The sequence below is a fragment of the Nerophis ophidion genome, linkage group LG22 (genome assembly GCF_033978795.1).
Source record: "Nerophis ophidion isolate RoL-2023_Sa linkage group LG22, RoL_Noph_v1.0, whole genome shotgun sequence".
Taxonomy (NCBI): domain Eukaryota; kingdom Metazoa; phylum Chordata; class Actinopteri; order Syngnathiformes; family Syngnathidae; genus Nerophis; species Nerophis ophidion.
Window position 1 is genome coordinate 24,012,090 of NC_084632.1, and position 24,441 is coordinate 24,036,530.

The window sequence follows — 24,441 nt, forward strand, 5'->3', positions numbered from 1 at the left end:
AACAAAACACCACTCGGGTTCAGATCCGGGCGGCCATTCTTCCCAATCACGCCTCTCCAGGTTTCACTGTCGTTGCCAACATGAGCGTTGAAGTCCCCCAGTAGGACAAGGGAATCACCCGGTGGAGCACTTTCCAGTACTCCCTTGAGTGTACCCAAAAAGGGTGGGTACTCTGAACTGCTGTTTGGTGCGTGAGCACAAACACCCGAAGGCAGAGGGAGGCTACCCTTTCGTCCACTGGGTTGAACTCCAACGTGGAGGCTTTAAGCCGGGGGGCAACCAGAATTGCCACTCCAGTCCGTCGCCTCTCACTATCGGCAACGCCAGAGTGGAAGAGGGTCCAGTCCCTCTCGAGAGAAGTGGTTCCAGAGCCCTTGCTGTGTGTCGAAGTGAGTCCGACTATATCCAGCCGGAACTTCTCCACTTCGCGCACTAGCTCAGGCTCTTTCCCCCCCAGTGAGGTGACGTTCCACGTCCCAAAAGCTAGCTTCGGCTCCCGCCCAGCTCACATGCACCCGACCTCTATGGCCCCTGCTATGGGTGGTGAGCCCATTGGAGGGGTGACCCCCATTGCCTCTTCGGGCTGTGCCCGGCCGGGCCCCATGGGAACAGGCCCGGCCACCAGGCGCTCGCCATCGTGCCCCACCTCCGGGCCTGGCTCCAGAGGGGGGGCCCCGGTGACCCGCGTCCGGGCGAGGGAAATCTGGGTCCATGTTTTATCTTCTTCATAGAGGTCTTCGAGCTGCTCTTTGTCTGATCCCTCACCTAGAACCTGTTTGCCTTGGGAGACCCTACCAGGGGGCATAAAGCCCCCGGACAACATAGCTCCTAGGATCATTGGGACACGCAAACTCCTCTACCACGATAAGGTGGCAGCTCAGAGAGGAGAAAGGAGGGCATTTATGTGATAATGCATACATTTTTCCAATATTTTCGGGAGATACTACAAAGGTCGCAAAGATCAACTGTTCAATCGGGATTTGGTGACCACTGCTTTTAAGTTTTCATCAATGTCCTGCTCTTTCTGAAATACTTGATAATTGAGAATTATTTTTTTTCTGGAAGCTTTGATGGAATTCAATAGAAGGATATGACAAAAGTTTTATGGCATCTCTACAAAAGCACAGTACTTAATTTCCAATCAGTTTTCTATAATATGATCATTATAGGACACATTTGTATGGTATCTAAGAACCATTATGAAATGTTGGTGACATTTGAGTGAGACTAATTATTTCTCTATTTCAGGTGGAACAACAATTTTCTCACAAATTCACTGTGACTGTCGTCCGAGCTGAGAGCGTCACCAAGGGAGCACTGGGAGACTTGTGTGAGTCTGCTTGAAATGACTTTGGTACCACACAATATTCTGAACAAACCAATTTTCTTTAATGACGCGTATGTTTCTGTGCGCTTATGAAGTGGACACACCAGACCCGTACGTGGAGCTTTTAATCCCGACAGCCCCAGAGAGCAGAAAAAAGACCAGACACATAGACAACAACATCAATCCAAAATGGGAAGAAACCTTTCACTTCATACTAGACCCCAACCTGCAGAACGTTTTGAAGGTGGGACTTGTTCAAACTGATACTTGTTAAGCTTAAAGGTGTTGTTACTGTGATTGGAATGACTTTATTTTTTTAAACCATACACCTGTTTAACTTGAAAAAAGCTTGTTAGAAAACTGGATACTCAGGATTTAAAAGAGGGGAGCTGAAACAAAAACTGTGTACTATTGTTGCAACACTCAGATAACGTTAATGGACGCCAATTATGTGATGGACGAGACCCTTGGGACCACTTCCTTTGACATCGCCAAGCTCAAAGTGGGCCAGAAAAGGATGGAGACCTTCCTTATTGGCAAAGTGAGCTCACCATACTTTAAGTGACATGTTCAATTACAGGTCACACATGTCACATATATTTTATTGTTTCGACAGACAACCAAGGTCTACTTAGAGATGTTTCTGGAGATCTGGTATGTCATTTTGATTAATCATTTATTGTCATTGTCACATTAACATCAGTTATTCATGTCAACAACATGTTGTTGGAGCTGGTCAGTACAAACTAGTGGTGTTCAAACATCGGCCTGCAGGGCCAAGTGTGGCATGCCGACGTCTTCAAATTGGCCCGCGATATATCATGAGCAGGAATCTTGCCCGTCGGGAGAACACATTAGTTTTAGAAATCATAACAAACATTTTTGTTACCATTTTTTTGTCGCCATCAAGTGGGTGTTAATCATTTTGCAATCCAGGCAGCTAAAAATGATGGAAAGCCCCACTCTACATAATAACTGACGGCTGTAGTTGATGTTGAATTTGCCATAAAACACATTTTAAGATTTTTAGCCATCTGGAGGCTGAAGTGGATAGTGCACCCCGTGCTCTAATTCGTCACATTTCATGTGTCTAGTAAACCGTGACAAATGGGATCATATGAAGCCTCTTTTTACTGTATGTGGAATTAAACAGTGAAAGGGATAAAATAGAGAGTTTAAACAATGTATTAATTTTAGCCAGTTAAACACAATTTCCAAGCAAAGTGTGTTCAGAGAAAACAAAAGAACTGTTGAAGTTAAGTCTCTGATATTACTACGGGATAGTTGTTTCGGGACACAGGTAGGCTCCCTAACAAATAGGCTCTCTCCTAAGCCTTTGAACCACAATATTTGTTATTTTTTATCCCTCGCTACCTTTTGTACCTCTACTCTGTCTCTCTCTTTTTATCCAACTGGTCAAGACAGACTGCCACTCCCCACAGCCTAAGTTCTGTCCGAGGATTTTTCTTTTCCCCCATTGCCAAGTTGTTAAGTGCTTTCTTATGTGGGGTTCAATTGGCTCCTCCCTTCTTTTTTTCTTTCTTTACAAATACATGCAATCCTTTAGAAGAGCACGCTCTATATCTTTCGTATGCGTCTAAAATAAAGCAGTTCCATTTGTTTGTGCCTTCAGTACCAAGTTGGATCTACGATTCAGCCTTGCTCTGTGTGACAACGAAAAGCAGTTCCGGCAGACCCGCCGAGAACGAGTGATGCTGGGAATCAAGAAGTTGCTTGACATGGAAAAGCCGCGTTTCCTTCCTAGCTCACCAGAAGAGGTGGGTAGACTTGTTGAAGAAGAAAAACAAGAACTATTTATTACTTCCTTGCGGGGAATATCAACATTCTCCATACGCATACACCAAAGACACACCTCAAACAGTATCCTACAAACAGATCAATGCAAAAAATAAGTCCTTATTTCCTGCTTTTTGGTACCTGCAAAATCTTACTTATAAACTTCCCACTGAATCAGAGCATGAGGAACAAAACAGATGTTAGCGGCCCGCACCTAAATGAGAAAATGTAATGTTAGTGCGGCCTGCGAGTTTTATATGAATGCCACTTAACAGCATTACACCTATGTTGAAAAGGTTCATTCAGCCTACTATCGTGTATTTATAAATGGTTGATTAATATAGGCTAGTATATATAGCCTATATAAATCTACCATTTATAAATAAAAGCATTACATTTGCCAACCCTCCCATATTTTCCGGAGGTTCCCGAATTCTCAATTTTTAATTCTCGCGAATATCTGATGATATTCATCCAAACAATAATAAGGGAGTGCTATGAAAGCGCTGCCTTCAACGCCCTCTACAACATGCACGAATAGCTTACCAGCCCTATACACGTATGTGGCTCCTGTAGACGCACGCTCACCGCTGCAAGACATAGTTGTTCAACAGCCATACAGGTTACACTGAGGGTTGTAATATAAACAACTTTAACACTCTTACTAATATGCACCACACTGTGAACCCACACCATACAAGAATGCAGAACACCTTTCGGAGAACAGCCGCACTGTAAGACAACATAAACACAACAGTACAAATACCCACAATCCCATGCATCCCTGACTCTTCCTGGCTACATTATACACACCCGATAGCAGCAAACCCCCCCTCCGTGCGTTGGTTGAGGTGGGCGGCGTTGGGGGGGCAGGGTTTGGTGCTAGCAGGTGTGTATAATTTAGCCAGGAAGAGTCAGGGACGCATGGGATTGTGGGTATTTGTACTGTTGTGTTTATGTTGTCTTACAGTGCGGATGTTCTCCCGAAATGGGTTTGGTCATCCTTGTTTGGTGTGGGTTCACAGTGTGGCGCATATTAGTAAGAGTGTTATATTACAACCCTCAGTGTAACCTGTATGGCTGTTAAACAAGTATGCCTTGCAGATATGTGCGTGAGTTGACAAGAGCTGCGTGTAGAATGCGATCGGCCGACAGGCAGATAGCATTGTATAAAAGCGGGCGCGACGACATGTTAAAGAGGAAGTTAAAAGCATTGCCATCACGGCACGCACTCAATATTGAAGACCGGGCGAAGACCGGAGAATGTTGTCCCCGAGTGATTCCCGGGAGAGGCACCAAACTCCGGAAACTTCCCGAATTAATTGGAAGGGTCGTTGATCATGCAGCTGAGCCACATCAGAGTGAACAAAGAGCCGCATGCAGCTCCGGAGCCGCGGGTTGCCGACTCCTGTAGTAGACCAAGTAAGAGTCAGAGACATTATTATTACAGTTTAAACCACAAAAGCCCTCTGGAGTGCAGACATCTGTCAATGTTGACCACACTGTGGTAAGTGATCATTTTTGCTAACGGTGGCAGGAATTCTGATAAGAACGTGGCTGTAGATGGTAAAGAATGGTCACACATGCAAACACAAACAACAGAGGGATCTCTGACCTGCCGACAGTCAGTTTACCTTTGGCTGCAACTTACTAAAATGTCCATCCATCCATTTTCTACCACTCGTCCCTCTCGGAGTTGTGGGGGTGCCATAGCCCAGTCATTACAAGTAAAACAGAGCATAAGTCAAAAAACATTAAGCTCGACTCAATGACACAAACACATAACTTCACGGTTGGACTTTGTCTTTAACTGACTTTCTTTCTGATTTATGGTTCAAGGTTGTACTACCTCGCTACATAGTTTTACTACCACTTGCCAAAGCACCCTGCCATGTCACTTGATACAGTATGTGACCTCCTAGTGTTGATGTAGGTAGTGGTGTTCTATCTACTGTGCCTGTGAATATTCTCATTTATCCATGTCATTGTATACTCATTGAATCGATTGCAACTTGACTATTGTGATTGTTTTAGAAGACGTATCTCCTCTCATTCATTGTGTTGCATCAATTCTTGTTCACAGACCTATATAGGATAGCTCTATTCTGAGAGCATGGTGCAAGAACTAGAGTATTTATCCTTTAAAAGCAGGGACATGCCCAGACAAGGATGGTTTTGCTTCATTGTAGTGCAAAACGACAGTCGCTACATGCAGCGGTTACAGGAACTCAAAACACTTTAACAGCGTTAAAAGTTCTGCTCTTTGTACCATTTTCTGCACTCTTGTGGATAATGCCAGATGTCCTTGAGGCCGGCTGTAATCTGCAGCTGGGCCTTGTCATGTTTTGCATGTACGGGATATTCTTGAGGAATTAGATAAGCAACCGCTTTAACCACGGTGTGAGATCTCGCTTCTGTGGGTTTTAGGGAAAAGCGTCTGTTGATGACACAAACCGGAAACTGATAAAAAATGACCGTCAGGAAATAGTATTCATGTGTATAAATGTTCAGTTCAGTTAAGTTTCAGTTTCAGTTAATTTCAAACATGCATGTAATGCATCACATATTTCTAGTTTCATTACAGCACATCCGAAAAGGAGTAGGAAAAAGTTGAGTTTATTTAATCCTACCACTTTTCATACCATAGCAATTTAGTCTCATTTCCTTGTTCTCTGTAACAGAACAGTGAATAAATAAATAACATAGTAAGTAAACAAATATTAAATACATAAATCTTTGTCTAAAAAAAAACATGTCCTCGCTGCAAGGAGGCACAATAATGAGATCACCTCAGCTCATAATGATACTTTTGTGTGAGACAGGTACCAGTGATCGCCATCTCGGGTTCAGGAGGTGGCTTTCGTGCCATGGTCGGCTACTCGGGTGTGATGAAAGCCCTCTTTGAGTCTGGAGTCCTGGATTGTGCAACCTATATTGCTGGTCTCTCTGGATCCACCTGGTATGTTTTCTTGTCTGGTCCCTTGTATTTTTGATTGAACAGTGTCCTCTTACACACCACCATTTTTCATTTTTCCACTTGTACTGGTGTGGGTCTCATGAGGCAAGCACAATGCGTGTTGAATGGCTTAATGGAATGACCATTTTTAAGCAGATTCACTCCTGATTAAATATGATATTCAACAACATTTAAATGTATGTTATAAGTCTCTGCTTGGTTGTGCAGGTACATGTCCGCTCTGTACTCCCACCCAGAGTTTCCAAATAAGGGCCCAAATGAGATCAACAAGGAGCTCATGAACCGAGTCAGCAGTAATCCATTGAGGCTGTTGCTGCCACAACATATAACCAATTACATCCAGGCTCTGTGGACCAAGAAGGCCTTGGGACAGCCTGTTACCTTCACCGATATATTTGGTATGCTCATCGGAGAGACGCTTGTACCTTCGGTAAGAAACTGCCTGGACAATTTTTTGTAGTTTTCTTTCTTTCAGTACAGTATATTATTGAGTCAGCAATTTTTTTTCTTCCTTCAGAGGATGGACATCAAGCTGAGTGACATCAAGGAGAAAATCAGTCAGGCTCAGTGTCCTCTTCCTCTCTTCACTTGTCTGCATGTCAAGCCAGATGTTTCGGAGCTCATGTTTGCAGGTAAATTTTCGGAAAATATAATCTGTTTGTATCAGCAAATTAAATAGTTTTAAGGCCATGTTTCCAGAAAGCTAAGGAATACGGGGCCAGACTTTATCCTTCACAATGATTCTTATATCTCTTTACCAATCCAACAAAACAATACACAGCAATACCATAACAATGAAATCCAATTCCCAAACCAAACCTGACCCAGCAACACTAAGAACTGCAATAAACAGAGCAATTGAGACAAGACACAAACACGACACAGAACAAACCAAAAGTAGTGAAACAAAAATGAATATTATCAACAACAGTATCAATATTAGTTGTAATTTCAGCATAGCAGTGATTAAAAATCCCTCATTTACATTATCATTAGAAATTTATAAAAATTAAAAAAAAGAACAATAGTGTCACAGCGGCTTACCCTTGCATCGCATCTCATAAGCTTGACAACACACTGTGTCCAATATTTTCACAAAGATAAAATAAGTCATATTTTTGGTTTGTTTAATAGTTAAAACAAATTTACATTATTGCAATCAGTTGATAAAACATTGTCCTTTACAATACATATACACATTTATAAATATATACACACACACATTAATATTAATATATATATATATATATATATATATATATATATATAGAGAGAGAGAGAGAGAGAGAGAGAGAGAGAGAGAGAGAGAGAGAGAGGTGGGCGGATGTGTGGGGAGGGCGGACCACACCAAGCGTCTCTTTGTGTTGATTTTGCCCTCTCCGATTCCTAAATTGATGTCAAAGTCTACCAACTTGTCAGAACACATCTTCAAACTTCTTTTGTCCAGGTGAGATGCATTATTTATGATCTACAATAAACTTCCAAGGAGCAAGGAAGCGAGGAAACACCTCGCCAGTCAACCATGTCGAAATTATACACAGGCTTGTGATCACAGTGCCGCAATAATTTGTGTGTGTTAGCGCTTTTAAAACCAATATCATTAATCCTTTGTTAATATTCTGTTGACATTTTTGAAAGGTTATTTATTGGAATTTATGGGCGAAATAGAGGAGCTCCCATTTGGATTTATGTTTATTTACAAGTTAGAATGCATTAAATAAAATCCATCCGTCGTCATGTCTTTTATAATGATTGTGAATGATAGGAAAAATATTTCAAAAAAAGTGCAATTCCCCTTTAAGGACAAAAAAGCTAGTCAAAGTTAACGTGGACCCCAACTTAAACAAGTTGAAAAACTTATTCGGGTGTTACCATTTAGTGGTCAATTGTACTGTGCAATCAACTAATAAAAGTTTCAAATCAATCAAACAATCAATCAATCAAAGATTATATGAAAGAGCTCTAAGGCCCTGTCTATATTATTCATGACTACAGCACAGGTGGCCCTTGTTTAACGGCATTCTATTTTACAACGTTTCGTGGTTAGAAATGCACTGGCAGGAATTTGTAATACTGCACAAAATGAGAATTGCATAGTTACGTGTCTGGCAGAAGAATACTTACCCTAAGTAATACAAAGTCGCGCTTGCTATAGTCAGGAAAGGAAATGTTACTTTTCTTCTTTTTAGTTTACTTTGTAACTTTAACCTCCTTTATGTCCCCCAATGTTAATCAAACTCTTTGTGAAAGCAAAAAGGGAAGTGAAATTAGACATATGTGTAGAAATGGAGGAATCAACATGCCCAAGCCGCTCAAACGTCACAACTAGGTACTCTATGTAACAATATACAGTAAGCGCGGTAAAACTCCTAAATCTTTGTATTACCATTTTGAATAAAAATTATCGTATAACGTGATTGATAACCTCACTTTGATAAACAGACGGACCAGTGATACTGCTCATTAAATGGAGACACAAGCTGGCATTTGCTTGCGAGCTCGCTTAAATGCCTATATGATTTCAAGGGATAATTACGTCTTTCCCCATTAAGGTATTACATAAACCAAACACATTGCTGCCCGAGCAACTAAGCTATTTAATCGTGCACATTGAACCTACTAGACGATCAATCTATACTCAGGAATAAATGACATTGTGTCCAGAACAAGACGTGGACTTGTGTTACGTCACAATAACCCAAAATGAAGCACTCAACACCAGTTTTGCCGTTCTCATTATAAAAACACAAAAACCTGTACAAAATAAAATGGAAAATTATAAAAATATTTAAACGCTCAAATAAAACTAATGTAGCTTTTAAGAAGCCAGAACAATATTTGATGTTTCTTCTGACAATAAATTATATTTATTATATTACACTTTTCAAAGAAAACTTGGCTGAGAGATTTCAGAGCAAAGAATGGGGAAATAAGCGTGAGAAATATTAACTGTGCCGTTGGGCGTGTAAATGAGTTAAATTGCATGACTCTCATGCCCAAAGTAGCGGATACTGTATATGGATAAACAGTAACCGTGGTAAAACTCCTGACTCTTTGTATTACCAATCCCATAAAAAAATATATATGTATGTTAAATTGTGATTGATAATCTCCCGTTTATAAACTGAGAGACCAGTGATACTGCTCATTAATTGGAGGGGCATGCTAGCATTTGCTTAAATGCTAATATGATTTCAAGAGATATTAAAATCTTCCCCCATTAAACTATTACATACGTCAAACACATTGCTGTCCGTGCGAGCAACTAAGCTATTCAATTGAGCACATTGAACTTACTGGCGGATCCATCTATACTCAGGAATAAATGACATGGCATCTACCACAAGATGTTAACTCTCATGACATCACATAAAACCAAAGTAAGGCGCTCAACATCAGTTTAGCCTTTCTCATAAAAAAAAAAAAAACACACAAAAACCTCTACGAACTAAAATGGAAAATGATAAACATATTTAAACGCTCAAAAAAATATATAGCTCTTAAGAAGCCAGAACAATATTTTATGTTTCTTCTGCCAATAAAGTATATTGTTTGTCTATTCATTGTATTAACTTGGTTGAAAGATTTCAGAGTAGAGAATGGGGAATATAAGCAAGAGAAATGGAGAAATATAACATTGAGAAATGGAGAAATAAAACTGAGAAATTTCAAGTGTAGGGTGTGTGTGGCGTGTGAATGGGTGGAATTGTGAGACAGCAGCTGATGTATTGTTTTACGGTAACCGCGGTAAAACTCCTAATTCTTTGTATTACCACTTTACATACAAATGATCATTAAATAGTGCCCAATAACCTCACTTTGGTAAGCTGAGGGACCATTGATACTGCTCATTAACTGGAGATGCTAGCTCACTTAAATGCTTATATGATTTCAAAGGGTATTAACATCCTTCCCCATTAAGATATGACATAAACCAAACACATTGCTGTTTGAGCAACTAAGCTATTCAATCGGGCACATTGATCCTACTCTCTGATCAATCTATACTCAGGAATAAATGACATGGTGTCTACAACAAAACTCGCATGACGTCACAATAACCAGACGTAAGGCGCTCAAGACCTCTTTTGCCTTTCTCCTTAAAAAAACACGAAAACTTCTACAAATTAAAACGCAAAATTATAAACTTATTTAAACATTAAAATAATAATAATAGCTCTTAATAAGCCAGAACAATATTTTATGTTTCTTCTGCCAATAACGTGTATTGTACAGTATGTCTATTTAATGTATTACATTTTTCAAAGAAAACTTGGTTAGAAGATTTCCGAGTGTGTATAAGTACTCATTGAGCAGATTCAACAATACCGTCAAAATAATGATAACCATGATCATTTTGGTCACAATAATATGGAATTTTCATATAGTTACATCCATAGCCACGACCATTATCAGGGTTAAAGATGGTATTCCTGAACATGTGATAAGACCTACCAAGAAATGGACCATGATAACAAGCAGCAGAGATGTCTCATTATTGATATTTCCCATCTCTCCGGTCGTTGCACCACCCCCTTCCAATGTGCAAACCAACCACAGGGAACCCTCCTCGCCATTATCCCTGTTTCCTTTAATTCTTGTATTTTAATCATTTTATACTGTATTTTGTATGCCCCTGTTTTTAATGTGTAAGTTCCAACTTACACTAAAACTTGTACACTGCATCACAAAACTATTTCCCTCTTTTGCAAGCTGAGGACCACCAGTGTATCATATTGACAACATTTGTATTTCAAAATATGGGGTTTTTATTCTCGAAAGAATGGTCAAATATATGATTTTTTGGGAAAAACAGGAATGTTTTTTCAAACAGGAGAATTTACCTTTTGGTCTATCAGTGGGGAATTTAATTAACGAAAGATGGAGTTTTCTAGAGATATTTTGCAGTTTATAATCAGCAATATTGCCCACCAAGGGACTAGGGGGTGTGGGTGTACATTATCGAATGATTAATATTACTTTTGGCGTTGGCATTCGGAAGCATGCACTATTTTGAGGGGGAATTATGCCTATAAATCACAATCCTTATGTAAGACAAACACACATGTTTTTTTTCTATGCATTCTAACTAGTACATAAATGCGAGCAAAAGTCTGCTTACAGTGGAGCCCATTGGAGTCGCTCTGTTCTGGCGATAAAGCGCTTAAAAAACATCCGAACTCCTCCATCAAGGTTTTACATACATGCTGTAAGTATACAGTATGAAATGTAATAACAAGCACATTCACAGTAACATTTATGTATTTTGCTCATTAGAAACATATGGTGGCGCATTAATTTCACACACGCATCACAACGTTCGCTTTTTCTTTTGACAACATCACTGATTACTGTTCACTGCAGACTACATGAGAGCCTACAAACATAATAAAACATCACTTACTGTACAATGTCTGCTCTCACTGGGATGACGACTAATCGAATGTTAATTTATTAGATAAGGAATGACTCATAATCCTCGAAGAAAAAAGGAGGGTGGAACCAGGCGTCGTGTCTTTTTCTCCATTTCCCGGTCTAAATTGGATACCAAAATTTACCAACTTGTTGGATTATTTCCTCATCCTTCCATTATCAAGGTGATAGACATTATTATCAAGAATAAAGCTTCACAAGCTCCAAGTCGAGAAAGCAGCTCACTAGCTGATGATGTCATTACAGCAGCATAAGAAAGTTACTTCTCTGTGACAATGCGCTGCTAAAAAATGTTTGTCTGCGTTAGCGTTTATAATAATATCACTAATACTTGGTTATCTGTAATTTGGTCACAAAATGTAAACAGTTTTGCTGGCGGTTTTTGGATTGTTAATTAGAGGGCTATTTGGGTGGAATAGAGGACCTCCAATTGGCTTCATTGTAAGCTGACTTTTATTTACGAGATAGAATACATAAAAAATACATATGTCTTCTAATCTCTCATAATTGTAAATGATATGCAACATTTAAAAAAAAAAAGTTCAGTTCCCCTACAAGCTAGAAAGGAGGAGCATACTGCTGTCTTGCATTATTGTTGGGCTTTGCCGGAGGTCTTTGCTTAATGGAGTGTTTGTGTTGTCATAGCCAGCACAGCAACACACTGTTTGTCTCCTGTTGTGTGTAATTATCACATCACAACCTTCAGACAATTCCCTTTAAAGTGAAAAGCGTGACTATTTTGTCCGACACTTCTACAACTCTTTCCCTAGGACTTTAACGTCAAAAGACAATTTAAACATCAGCCGTTTACAAGAGCCATAATTAGTGTAATAAGTGTTTCCATTGCATGCCTGTATGTACAATGTATGCCTGTATTTGTGAGTCTATTTTTACTCACATACCTGGAGTGTTTGTTGTCGTTCCATGTACTGTAGGTCAATGTCATACAAGCCTGGACAAATATGTCACAATGACATGCCTCGGTATACTTACTGTACATATAGCCTGTATGTGGCAACACTCTTTGAGGACAGAAATAAGGCCCACATTGACTTCCTCTTTATGTTGCAGCGCACAACTTATATCTAAACCTAAAAAAATACTCAAATTCGGACATTAAGGTCTGGAAAATCATACTACATACAAAAGGGACAATTGTAGGAAAGTTACAGTATATTAAAATTACTCGTAACAAGTTAATTATAAAATACTTTTGGTTTGAAATAGGGCTAGACAATTATGGCAAAAACAATCATTTTCATTGCTATTGAAATCACAATTAATCACGAACACAATTATTCATTAATTTGAAAAGATCAGTATTTATTCTACCACCAAAACTCAACTTTAAATATAATTTAAAAGAACAACGGTTATAAATGTGTAACGTATAAACAGCAAGTAAAATAATAATAGGTAAAACAATCATATTAACATTATCTACAAGGGTTAGTGCATGTGCCTCACAATACCAAGGTCCTGAATTATCCTGAGTTCCAATCCCAGGCTCGGGATTTATGCCAATGTAACAGAGGCCAGCCAGTCTTAGTAAACCTCACTCCCCAACAACCTCTAAATTAAATGGTAAATGGTTGTACTTGTATAGCGCTTTTCTACTCCTTTTTAAGGAGCTCAAAGCGCTTTGACAGTATTTCCACATTCACGCATTTACACACACATTCACACACTGATGGCGGGAGCTGCCCTGCAAAGCGCTAACCAGGTCCCATCAGGAGCAAGGATGAAGTGTCTTGCTCAAGGACACAACAGACGTGACTAGGATGATAGAAGGTGGGGATTGAACCAGTAACCCTCAGATTGCTGGCACGGCCACTCTACCAACTTCGCCACGCCGTCCCTCTAGAGCAGTGGTTCTCAAATGGGGGTACGATGAAGGTATGCCATGGGGTACGTGAGATTTAAAAAAAATATTTTTAAAATAGCAATAATTCAAAAATACTTTATAAATATATTTATTAAATACTACTTCAACAAAATATGAATGTAAGTTCATAAACTGTGAAAAGAAATGCTACAATTCAGTGTTGACAGCTAGATTCTTTGTGGACATGTTCCATAAATATTGATGTTAAAGATTTCTTTTTTGTGCAGAAATGTTTAGAATGAAGTTCATGAATCCAGATGGATCTCTATTACAATCCCCACAGAGAGCACTTTAAGTTGATGATTACTTCTATGTGACAACATTTTTATTTGTAATTTAATCACTTGCTTATTTTTCAACAAGTTTTTAGTTTTGTTTTTTTGTTTTTTCCATATAGTTCAAGAAAGGCCACTACAAATGTGCAATATTTTGCACTCTTATACAATTTAATAAATCAGAAACTAATGCTGTATTTTACTTATTTATCATTTTTTTTCAAACAAAAAGGCTTTGCTCTGATTAGGGGGTACTTGAATAAAAAAAATGTTCACAGGGGGTACATCGCTGAAAAAAGGTTGAGAACCACTGCTCTAGAGTAGTGCTGGCTATTGATTTGATACCTCAGGCTTGGTCAAGGTTCGCCTCACCATGCGGAATGTAATGAATTCATGCAGCAGAACCATCTAGGTTACATAGGTGCCATGATCAGGGTGAGAGTGAGTTTTAGGGGGGTTAGAACGGAAGCCAGCCAGTGTGGCTTGGCCATGTGTATCCCAGTATACCTCACTCTATGTTTTTGTTTACATCGCGCTCCAAATCTGGTTGATTTGCCCTAAGGTGACACACGTCAGATTTTTTTTGCCAGTTTAAACGCTCCAAAGTGCTTTGAATCGGATTTTTTGGCATTAAATTCAGGCCACATCAATATGTAGTCCGAATCCGGAATCTAGTCTATTCAAATGCGACTTCAGTCTAAACGCGACCTGCGTCTCCGAAAGTGCCAGCTTAAGTGGTTTCCTCATCACAACATCCGATTTAAGTGGGCAAAGTCTTTACGACTAGATTTAAACTAGATGTTATTTCCTTAGAAAACAGATAATGCAGTCTACTTCTTTCAAACGTTTAAGTTTTTTTCACATTTATGCACGCTACATTTACTGAAGTAACTTTTTGGATGATTGTCAAAGTAGTTTGAACGCAACATACTTTTTTACTTTAACTTGAGTATTTTAGCGATAAAAATGCCACTTTTACTACAATACATCCAATCGCTACATTTATTTACATGTTCACTATATTTGTAATCTATGAATTAGTGCTTGCCAGAACACATTCTTGTCAGGGAGACTTCTCACAGCAGTCACAGTCACATGACTCTGTTACACCAATCAAATGAAGGCTGGCAGTCACATGACCGCGCTCAAACTGTAAATTGACGTGACTTTAGACATTAGAAACTATGAAATACAACATTTATATTATCTTTGTCAGTAGAAATGTTTGCGTTTTACCCTACAAGATTTCAACTACTAACAAGAGAAAACACTGTGCGGTAAATTGTAGATGTTTTTTTGTTTGTTTTAAACGGAACATATACTTACATTTGCCCTGTTATAAAATCATAAGTGACTGTAAAATGTGGATATTTTGTAGGATATGCTGTAGTAGTGTCTCAGTCTCACACACACACACCAACTACTGTTGTAGTGCAAATACCATTAAAATAGCACACAAAATAAAGCAGAAGTTAATCACTAGTTACTCAGTGCTCTAGTAGTTTTTTTGTGGTGTGTTTAGTTTTTCTGGTGTATGAATGTGAAGGAATGTTTGCTTGGAGGCCATAGGCGCAAGATTGGCAGCCGCATTTCTGTCAGTCTACCTGTGGGCAGCTCTGGCTACAAATGTAACTTGCTACCAACAATGTGTGAATGTGGAGTGAATGAATAATGGCTTCTCAGTTCTTTGAGTGTCTAGAAAAGCACAACATAAATATAATCCTTTTTTTTGTCACTGAATACTTAATCTTACTCAAATAATTATTTGGAATTTTGGATGAATACTTTTTACTTTTACTTGAATTATATTATTCCAAAGTTATAATACTCTTACTGGAGTACAATTATGGTTACTCTACCCACTCCTGCATGTATATATAATATAATATACAGTATATGAATGATAAATGTCATTATAATATTCTAATGTTTGTCTTCAAACGTTTAGTCAACAAAGCCTAAAAACCCTCATAGTGTGGTCATTGCTTGTTTGTTGTACATTAAAGTCTATCTTGATATGTTGTGCTAACATATTTGTGCTAATGTCTTAGGGGGAATAATGAGACAAAATGTACATTGTAACAAACTTTTGCAATCTGCATTCTTCACCACTGATTTGTGTCGTAAAGTTATCACTTCATTTTGAATTAAGTGATTTATATACTGTATGCTTTCTGAAACAATTGTTTTTTTGTATAAATACTAATTGTGTTCATAGTTTCTACTGTATATGGATGCATCTCAAATTGCTATAACTAATGTTATATTTTTCTGTTCGTCAGACTGCGACCTGTTTATCTGTCTAAAAACATCTGAAAAATCCATTGTTTCTATTATGTACTTTGAGTATGCATGATACAGTGACAGTATTATGCTGAAAATTAGGGGTGTGGGAAAAAATCGATTAGAATTTGAATCGCGATTCTCACGTTGTGCGATTCAGAATTGATTCTCATTTTTTTTTTAAATCGATTTTTTTTTTTAAATCAATCCAACAAACCACTACACAGCAATACCATAACAATGCAATCCAATTCCAAAACCAAACCGGACCCAGCAACACTCAGAACTGCAATAAACAGAGCAATTGAGAGAAGACACAAACACGACACAGAACAAACCAAAAGTAGTGAAACAAAAATGAATATTATCAACAACTGTATCAATATTAGTTATAATTTCAGCATAGCAGTGATTAAAAATCCTTCATTGACATTATAATTAGACATTTATAAAAAAAAAAAAAAGAATAGTGTCACAGTGGCTTACACTTGCATCGCATCTCATAAGCTTGACAATATTTTCGTTTAATAGTTAACACAAATTTAAATTATTGCAATCAATTGAAACAAACATTGTCCTTTACAACCATAAAATCTTTTTACTAAAATTGACTGCTCTGCTTGCATGTCAGCAGACTGGGGTAGATCCTGCTGAAATCCTATGTATTGAATGAATAGAGAAACCTTTTAAATCAGGAAAAAAAAAACGTTTTTGAATCGAGAATCGTTTTGAATTGAAAAAAAATATCGATTTTAAATCGAACTGTGACCCCAACAATCGATATTGAATCGAATCGTGGGACACCCAAAGATTCGCAGCCTTACTGAAAATACTACTAATGATCTTAATAAATGCCTATTTAAGCAAAGTTTAAAATCTACTGTATTTGCAGACGCCAAGGAGACTAGAAGAAATATGTCGTGTCCAGTAATAAATAACAATCTCTTTTTTATATATTTTATTTTTAATGATGAAGTTCCAGTAGCACAGTATTGATGTTTTTAAAAATGTGATGTACATCTTTTGAGCTAACACTGATGTTTCCCCTGCAGACTGGGTGGAGTTCAGCCCTTATGAAATTGGAATGGCAAAGTACGGCACTTTCATGACGCCTGACTTGTTTGGAAGCAAGTTCTTCATGGGGACTGTCGTCAAGAAATATGAGGAAAACCCTCTTCACTTTTTAATGGGTAATTAACAGAGTATGCTTTTAACGATTCTGCTTTATATGTAAGAAATTAAGAAGGATTTATGAATTTAAAATAAAACATTCAATACAAACTGCAATGAGTTGGCAACTGTTCCACGATGTACACTTGTGTACTGCAAGTGTGCAGCTGAGATAGGCTCCACCACCCACCGCGACCCCGAGAGGGACAAGCGGTAGAAAATGAATCGATGGACATTAATATAAATATAATAATAATAATAATATAAATGTGTTCTGCTGCAGGTGTGTGGGGAAGCGCCTTCTCTATTCTTTTTAACCGAGTGCTGGGCGTCAAAGACACACCTGGAGGCTGCACAATGGAGGAAGAGTTAGGTAAGCACATTCCCTCTAGTTGTAATAATTTCCTATTCTCATTTAGCTTCTCATGGTCAAAATAATCTCAATATGATGTGGGGTCATTTTACACCACTGTGAACTACAACCACAATAATGAAAAACGTTAAAGGCCTACTGAAACCCACTACTACGACCACGCAGTCTGATAGTTTATATAACAATGATGAAATATTAACATTGCAACACATGCCAATACGGCCTTTTTAGTTTACTAAATTACAATTTTAAATTTCCCGCGGAGTTTCCTGTTGAAAACGTCGCGGAATGATGACGCGTATGATGACGCGTGCGCATGACGTCTCGGGTTGGAGGGGACATATTAACCCAGCACCACACACGGCTAAAAGTCGTCTCTTTTCATCGCATAATTACACAGTAATTTGGACATCTGTGTTGCTGAATCTTTTGCAATTTGTTCAATTAATAATGGAGACTATAAAGAATAATGCTCTTGGTGAAAAGCGGTGTATTGCAGCTTTAACACGGAGCGGTCAAGCGAACATGTTTCTCTACGTCAACCAGCGAGTTTTTGGATGGAAAAATTGTGATAGTAAGTCGGCTCTTACCGGAGACTTCAGTGGATTATGGGACTTCCTCCTGTAGCTCAAAAAGGCAGTTGTGATCTTGGCTCCTCCGTTGGCTTCTCTGAGAGACACTGGCGTTCACCGCAGCCATCCGACTTTCAGGTATGACTTTGTAATCTCACTAAAACACTATTAAAACAATAAGCAGATAAGGGATCTTCCAGAATTATCCTAGTAAATGTGTCTAATTACATCTGAAACGGTCCCACTGCCGCCGCCTGAAGCCGTCGCTTTTTCTTTTTCTTTTTTTTTTGTGCTTCACTCTAACTTTCCTTATCCACAAATCTTTCATCCTCGCTCAAATTAATGGGGAGATTGTCGCTTTCTCGGCCCGAATAGCTCTTGCTGCTAGAGGCTCACATTATAAACAATGTGAAGCTCACATTATAAACAATGTGATGATGTGAGGAGCCCTACTGCCCGTGACGCCATGCGCACATCGTCTGCTACTTCCTGTAAAGGCGAGGCTTTTTTATTAGCGACCAAAAGTTGCAAACTGTATCGTCGATGTTCTCTACTAAATCCTTTCAGCAAAAATATGGCAATATCGCAAAATGATCAAGTATGACACATAGAATGGACCTACTATTCACGTTTAAATAAGACAATCTCATTTCAGTAGGCCTTTAATAACACACTGGAAAATAAGCCCCTCTTAAAAAAAATATGTTTATACAGTATATTTTTGCTTGTTTATGAGCAAAAAATCTGCCAATGGAACAAGTCAAAATTGTCTTGGTAAGATTTCTAAAAGACATATTTATGCTTTAAATACCTAAACGTGATCTTGGAATTAGCAATTAAAATTTATCATTAGATCGTACTTACTAGTATTGTCAAGTGTCTTAAAACAAACTCACTAAAAAAATACTTTTCAGGGGATTGTGACTTGTATTAAGTTTGTTTAGGTATACAGGGGTTAGTGCATGTGCCTCACAATACGAAGATCCTGCGTTCAATCCCGGGCTCGCTATCTTTCTATGTGGAGTTTGCTTGTTCCCCCCGTGACTGCGTGGGTTCCCTCCGGGTGCTCAGACATGCACCTGGGAATAGGTGAATTGGCAACACTAAATCTGCCCGAATGCAGCTGAGATAGGCTCCAGCACCCCCCCGACCTCGAAAGGGTCAAACAGTAGAAAATGGATGGATGGATGGATGGATGGATGGATGGATAGGTATTTTCACAAGAAAAATATATATTTGGTGAGATTGTGAGTTTTTGCAGTGCAATGACAGTATTAATCTCAACTGAGCAATAACAGAACAAACAACCATTCACACTCACATTCACACCTAAGGACAATTTCAAGTCTTCATTTATCCAAATGTACATAATATGAAGATGTGGGAGGAAGCATGATGATGTATGTTTCAGAGTAGTTTCATTTTAGTTAATGGAATGTCAAGGATAGGGAATAAAAAAAAATGAGGACCACTTATACCAGGGGTCGGGAACCTTTTTGGCTGAGAGAGCCAAGAAGCCAAATATTTTAAAATGTATTTCCCTAAGAGCCATATAATATTTTTTTTTAACACTGAACACAACTAAACGCGTGCATTTTTAAGTAAGACCAACATTTCCAGAATATAATAGGTCTCTTATTCTTTAAAATAACATTGTTATTCTGAAGCTAACTGTGGAGGGGGCGTGGCCTGCAAGCCTGCAGCAAAGCAGGATGTTGCCAGGACTGGCTTCGAAATCAGCGACAGGTGCGTAGACGGCCCACCTGGGCCTTGTTATCTAATCACCTTTCGCTCTGTTTTAAGCAGCAGCCAGGAGGAGAGATACAGGGTTGGGGCTGGAGCCAGAGTGGAAGAGAGGACAAAAGAGAAAAAGACAATTGCTGAAAAGCAACTGAGAGAAAAATAAAATAAAACAATATTGTAACCCTAAAACAGGCTCTTGGTGGTCTGAAGAACCCCCAGGAGGGCAAGCCCCACACTAACCAATAATAAATAAATTACTTCTTACTATTAATGCAACTTTTTGAACATAAAAAAGCATGAGAATGTTTTATATTTTGAACGTTATTTTTAAAACTGTGATTACAAGTGGAATTATTCATTACTTATTGTGTTAAGCAATGTCAGCTCAGATTTATCCGAGAGCCAGATGCAGTCATCAAAAGAGCCACATCTGGCTCTAGAGCCATAGGTTTCCTACCCCTGACTTATACTATCTAATGAGAGTGCTTGTTTATTATTGTGAGAAGTTTGGAGATAATTCTCTACTCTGCATAGTGCTGAGAAACGACTTTTTCTTGTTACATTATGCCTTTTTTAGCCCATCCATTCATTTTCTACCTTTTTTCCCTTTCAATTAGTACATTTTTCCAGGTTTTTGTTTTTTTAATTTATTCATACAATGTGCTACGGGGCTGTAAAAAACAAACAAACAAGCTGCTCGTCAAAAATGGCCCCCTCGGGCTGCACTTAAGACACTTTTGGGCTATATGAATGGTGAAGTGACACAAAAACATGCTAAAACATATTCAATAACTATGCAATGAGTTTCATGATTATCATGAAAAGTGAATATACCCATATGTTTACTTCGTAAAATAGTTTGAAAAGATGTAAACAAGGGCGGATAATCAAATCAATTGATCGAGCGATAAAATGAAACTCAATAATTTTGATGCCATCAATAAATAGCTATATTTGTGTGCGTTTGTTTTTGTGATGTGTCGCTTCCAAACAGGAACAAGAGGGTTCACTTTTCTCCTCTGGGATTAAAAAGTACTTCTGATTCTGATTCATTCAATAAGAGAATTAAAAAAGTGTGAATCCTCTTGTCAGTTGATTCACTATCTTTGTCTGTGTGGATGGATGCGGGGCTGCTACTGTATCTTACTCACACACTCAGGATGCAACGACAGAGCCTTGCGAGTCGCTAATGATAAGCATCGCAAGGTAACAACGATTTGAAAGAAAAAAAAGATGATTACAAAGCTATATGTCCTGGTGTGGGAATACTGTACATTTGGCTTCAAGCCAAATGAGGAAGCTGAGCCCATCAACACGGACGAACAAGCAAGTATGGAAAATATGTTAGAAAGTGATGGCAACAGAAACAGACAAAACAAACTACTCAACTCAAATTTTTTTCAATATTATTGCGGTTTACCCCAGGGATCAATACTGGGACCAAATGCTTCAATCTCTATATGAACAGCACACATTTGTAAAGTTACAAAGGACTTAAAGTTAGTATTGTTTGCGGACGACACGACTGCATTTTGTTCAGGAGAGAACACACAGGAGCTAAGACAAATAATAGAAGAAATGAACATTTTAAGAGATGGTTTGACATAAACAGACTATCCTTGAATATTAGTAGAACTAAAATTATGTTAGTCGGTAGTAGTAGAAAGGAAAGTCAAACAAATACAAATAGACTGAGTAGACATTGAAAGGGTGAAATAAATTACATTTTTGGGAGTAATAATAGATAAACTGGAAATCTTGTATAAAAAATATACAACACAAAGTGGTAAGAAATATTTCAATAATGAATAAAACCCAATACGTTTTGGACCAAAAATTACTCCATATTCTCTACTGCTCACTAGTGTTACCATATCTGAGTTACTGTGCAAACATATGGGGAAATAATTACAAAAGTACAATTTATTCATTAACAGTATTACAAAAAAGATCACCTTATTTATTGAATCCAAAATACTGAAACTCAGTGAGTTAGTGCATCTATAAAGAGCTAAAAGTATGTACAAAGCAAACTATAACTTTCTACTCAGGAGTTAACAACAGTTCTCAAAAAAAGAGGAAAAATATAAAGAAGATAAACCTATTTTAAAACATGTGTATGCACACACAGTGTTTATGAATTTAACTAAAGCATTTGACAAAATTATTCACAATATTTTCATCAAAAAACTAAAACAATATGGCATCAGAGGGTTATTCTTAAACTGGATAAAAGGTTATCTAAGGAACAGGAAAAAAATACGTGAAGCTAGGCGAACACACTTCTACAACGCTAAATATATCCTGTGGTGTACCTCAGGGATCAATACTTGGACCTTAATTATTCAATCTCTATATAGATGGCATTTGTAAAGTTAAAAGAGATTTAAAGTTTGTATTATTTGCGGATGATACAACAGCTTTTTGTTCAGGAGAGAACACACAGAAGATAATATAAATAATAACAGAAGAAATGAACAAATTAAAAAGATGGTTTCACAAAACAGACTATCGTTGAATCTCAGTAAATGTAAAATAATGCTATTTAGTAACAGTAGAAGAGAAAGTCAAACACAATACAAATAGACGGAATATAAATTGAAAGAGTAAATTAAACCAAATTTCTAGGTATAATGATTGATGATAAATTTAACTGGAAATCTCACGTAAAAAATATACAACATAAAGTTGCAAGAAACACATCAATAATGAATAAAGCAAAACATGTTCTCGACCAAAAATCTCTTAATATTCTCTACTGCTCACTAGTGTTACCATATCTGAGTTACTGTTTAGAAATATGGGGAAATAATTACAAAAGTACACTTCATTCCCTAACATTGTTACAAAAAAGATCAGTTAGAACAGGGCCGGGAACCTTTTTGGCTGAGAGAGCCATGAAAGCCAAATATTTCAAAATGTATTTCCATGAGAGCCATATAATAATTTTTAACACTGAATACAACTAAATGCGTGCATTTTTAAGTAAGACCAACATTTTAGAGTATAATAAGTCTCTTATTGTTTTTAATAACATTGTTATTCTAAATCTTACCAATAATAAATATAATACTTCTTATCATTAATGCGACATCTTGGACAGGTGCGATAGAAAACGAATGGTTGGATTCAAATTCATGAGAATGTTTTATAATTTGAACGTTATTTTTAACACTGTGATTACCAGCGGAATTATTCATTACTTATCGTGTTAAGCAATGTCTGTTAAGATTTATCTGAGAGCCAGATGCAGTCATCAATAGAGCCACATCTGACTCTAGAGACATAGGCTCCCTACTCCTGAGTTAGAATAATGCATAATGTTGGATATAGAGAACATACAAACCCTTTATTTATTGAATCAAAGATACTGAAATTCTATGACATAGTGAATTTGAAAACAGCTAAAATTATACACAAAGCAAACTATAACCTGCTTCCCAAGAATATACAACAATTCTTCTCAAAAAAGAGGAGAAATATAATCTTAGAGAAAAGTGTAATTCAAAACATTTATACGCACCTACAACACTTAAGACCTTCAGTATATCTGTATGTGGAATTAAATTATGGAATAGATTAAGCAAACCAATCAAACAATATTATCCACTTCAAGAAATTCTTTAAACTCAAAGTGTTTACAAAGTACAAAGAAGAAGAACCATGATAAACATTCTGAATTTATTCATCCATCCATTCTGTCATTCTCAAAACAATCTTACTTATCTCATCGTATGAAATATGACTTACTTCACCAATTATTTATTTATTTATTTTTATTGTGAATATTTATGGAGTATATTGTGAATAAATGGAGAACAGGAAGTGAACAAAAGTTTTAGCAACAGTTATGTAAAAGAAAAGGGGTAGGATTAAATAAGATCTGCTTCTTCCTACTCCTTTTCGAACATGTTGAAAAGAGAAACTGGAAATTGTGTTGTATCATATTGTATGCATGCATGTTCGAATTTAAATAAATTCAAACTCAAACATACAACACTGAAAGCTTTTAGCACATCCGTATGTGTAATTAAATGATGGAAAGAAACAAATAATTCAAACTATGTACTAATATAATCCAGTTTAAGAGGTTGTTCAAACTACAATTGTTTACAAAGAACAAAAAAGAAACATTTTGATAAACATTGTGAACTTTGTTAAAAACTGACATTTTATTCATCTGATTATGTGACTCATAACTGACTTAACTATGAAGAGAACTGTTGTATTTAGAACTCATTAAAGCAAATTGCATTACAAGATGAGAATGGGAAGCAAACAAATGTCAGTAATTGCAACGAAATGGTAAAAAGGGTACGATATAATAAAATTTGCTTCTTCCTACTTCTTTTCAAACATGTAAAGAGAAATGAGAATGTGGGGATTTTATGATGTATGATGTATCTGTATACATGTTCGAAATAAACTCAAAACTAAACCATTTGTTTATATTATCTCTTAATTTTATATTCTATGATTACATTAGTGCTTAATCTGGTCCGAAAATATTATAGTATACAGTATAGTCAATTTGTGGCACAATATATATAACGGTGTGCCAGAAAAATGTGTTATTGGCCCTGACCTGCTAAAATGTATCAACAAT

At 37.4% G+C, this 24,441-nt stretch overlaps 1 protein-coding gene across 1 annotated transcript in view; it reads left to right on the top strand.

Annotated features, from left to right (window-relative positions):
• LOC133540965 (cytosolic phospholipase A2-like) overlaps positions 1–24,441 on the top strand; it is a 42,437-nt gene that overhangs the window by 126 nt on the left and 17,870 nt on the right. Inside the window, exons 2-11 of the mRNA XM_061884049.1 lie at positions 1,223–1,330; positions 1,423–1,571; positions 1,755–1,868; positions 1,944–1,981; positions 2,961–3,105; positions 5,947–6,083; positions 6,309–6,531; positions 6,619–6,733; positions 17,030–17,167; positions 17,431–17,520. Of these exons, the coding sequence (XP_061740033.1) occupies positions 1,223–1,330; positions 1,423–1,571; positions 1,755–1,868; positions 1,944–1,981; positions 2,961–3,105; positions 5,947–6,083; positions 6,309–6,531; positions 6,619–6,733; positions 17,030–17,167; positions 17,431–17,520 (1,257 nt within the window). The remainder of the gene's footprint in view (positions 1–1,222; positions 1,331–1,422; positions 1,572–1,754; positions 1,869–1,943; positions 1,982–2,960; positions 3,106–5,946; positions 6,084–6,308; positions 6,532–6,618; positions 6,734–17,029; positions 17,168–17,430; positions 17,521–24,441) is intronic.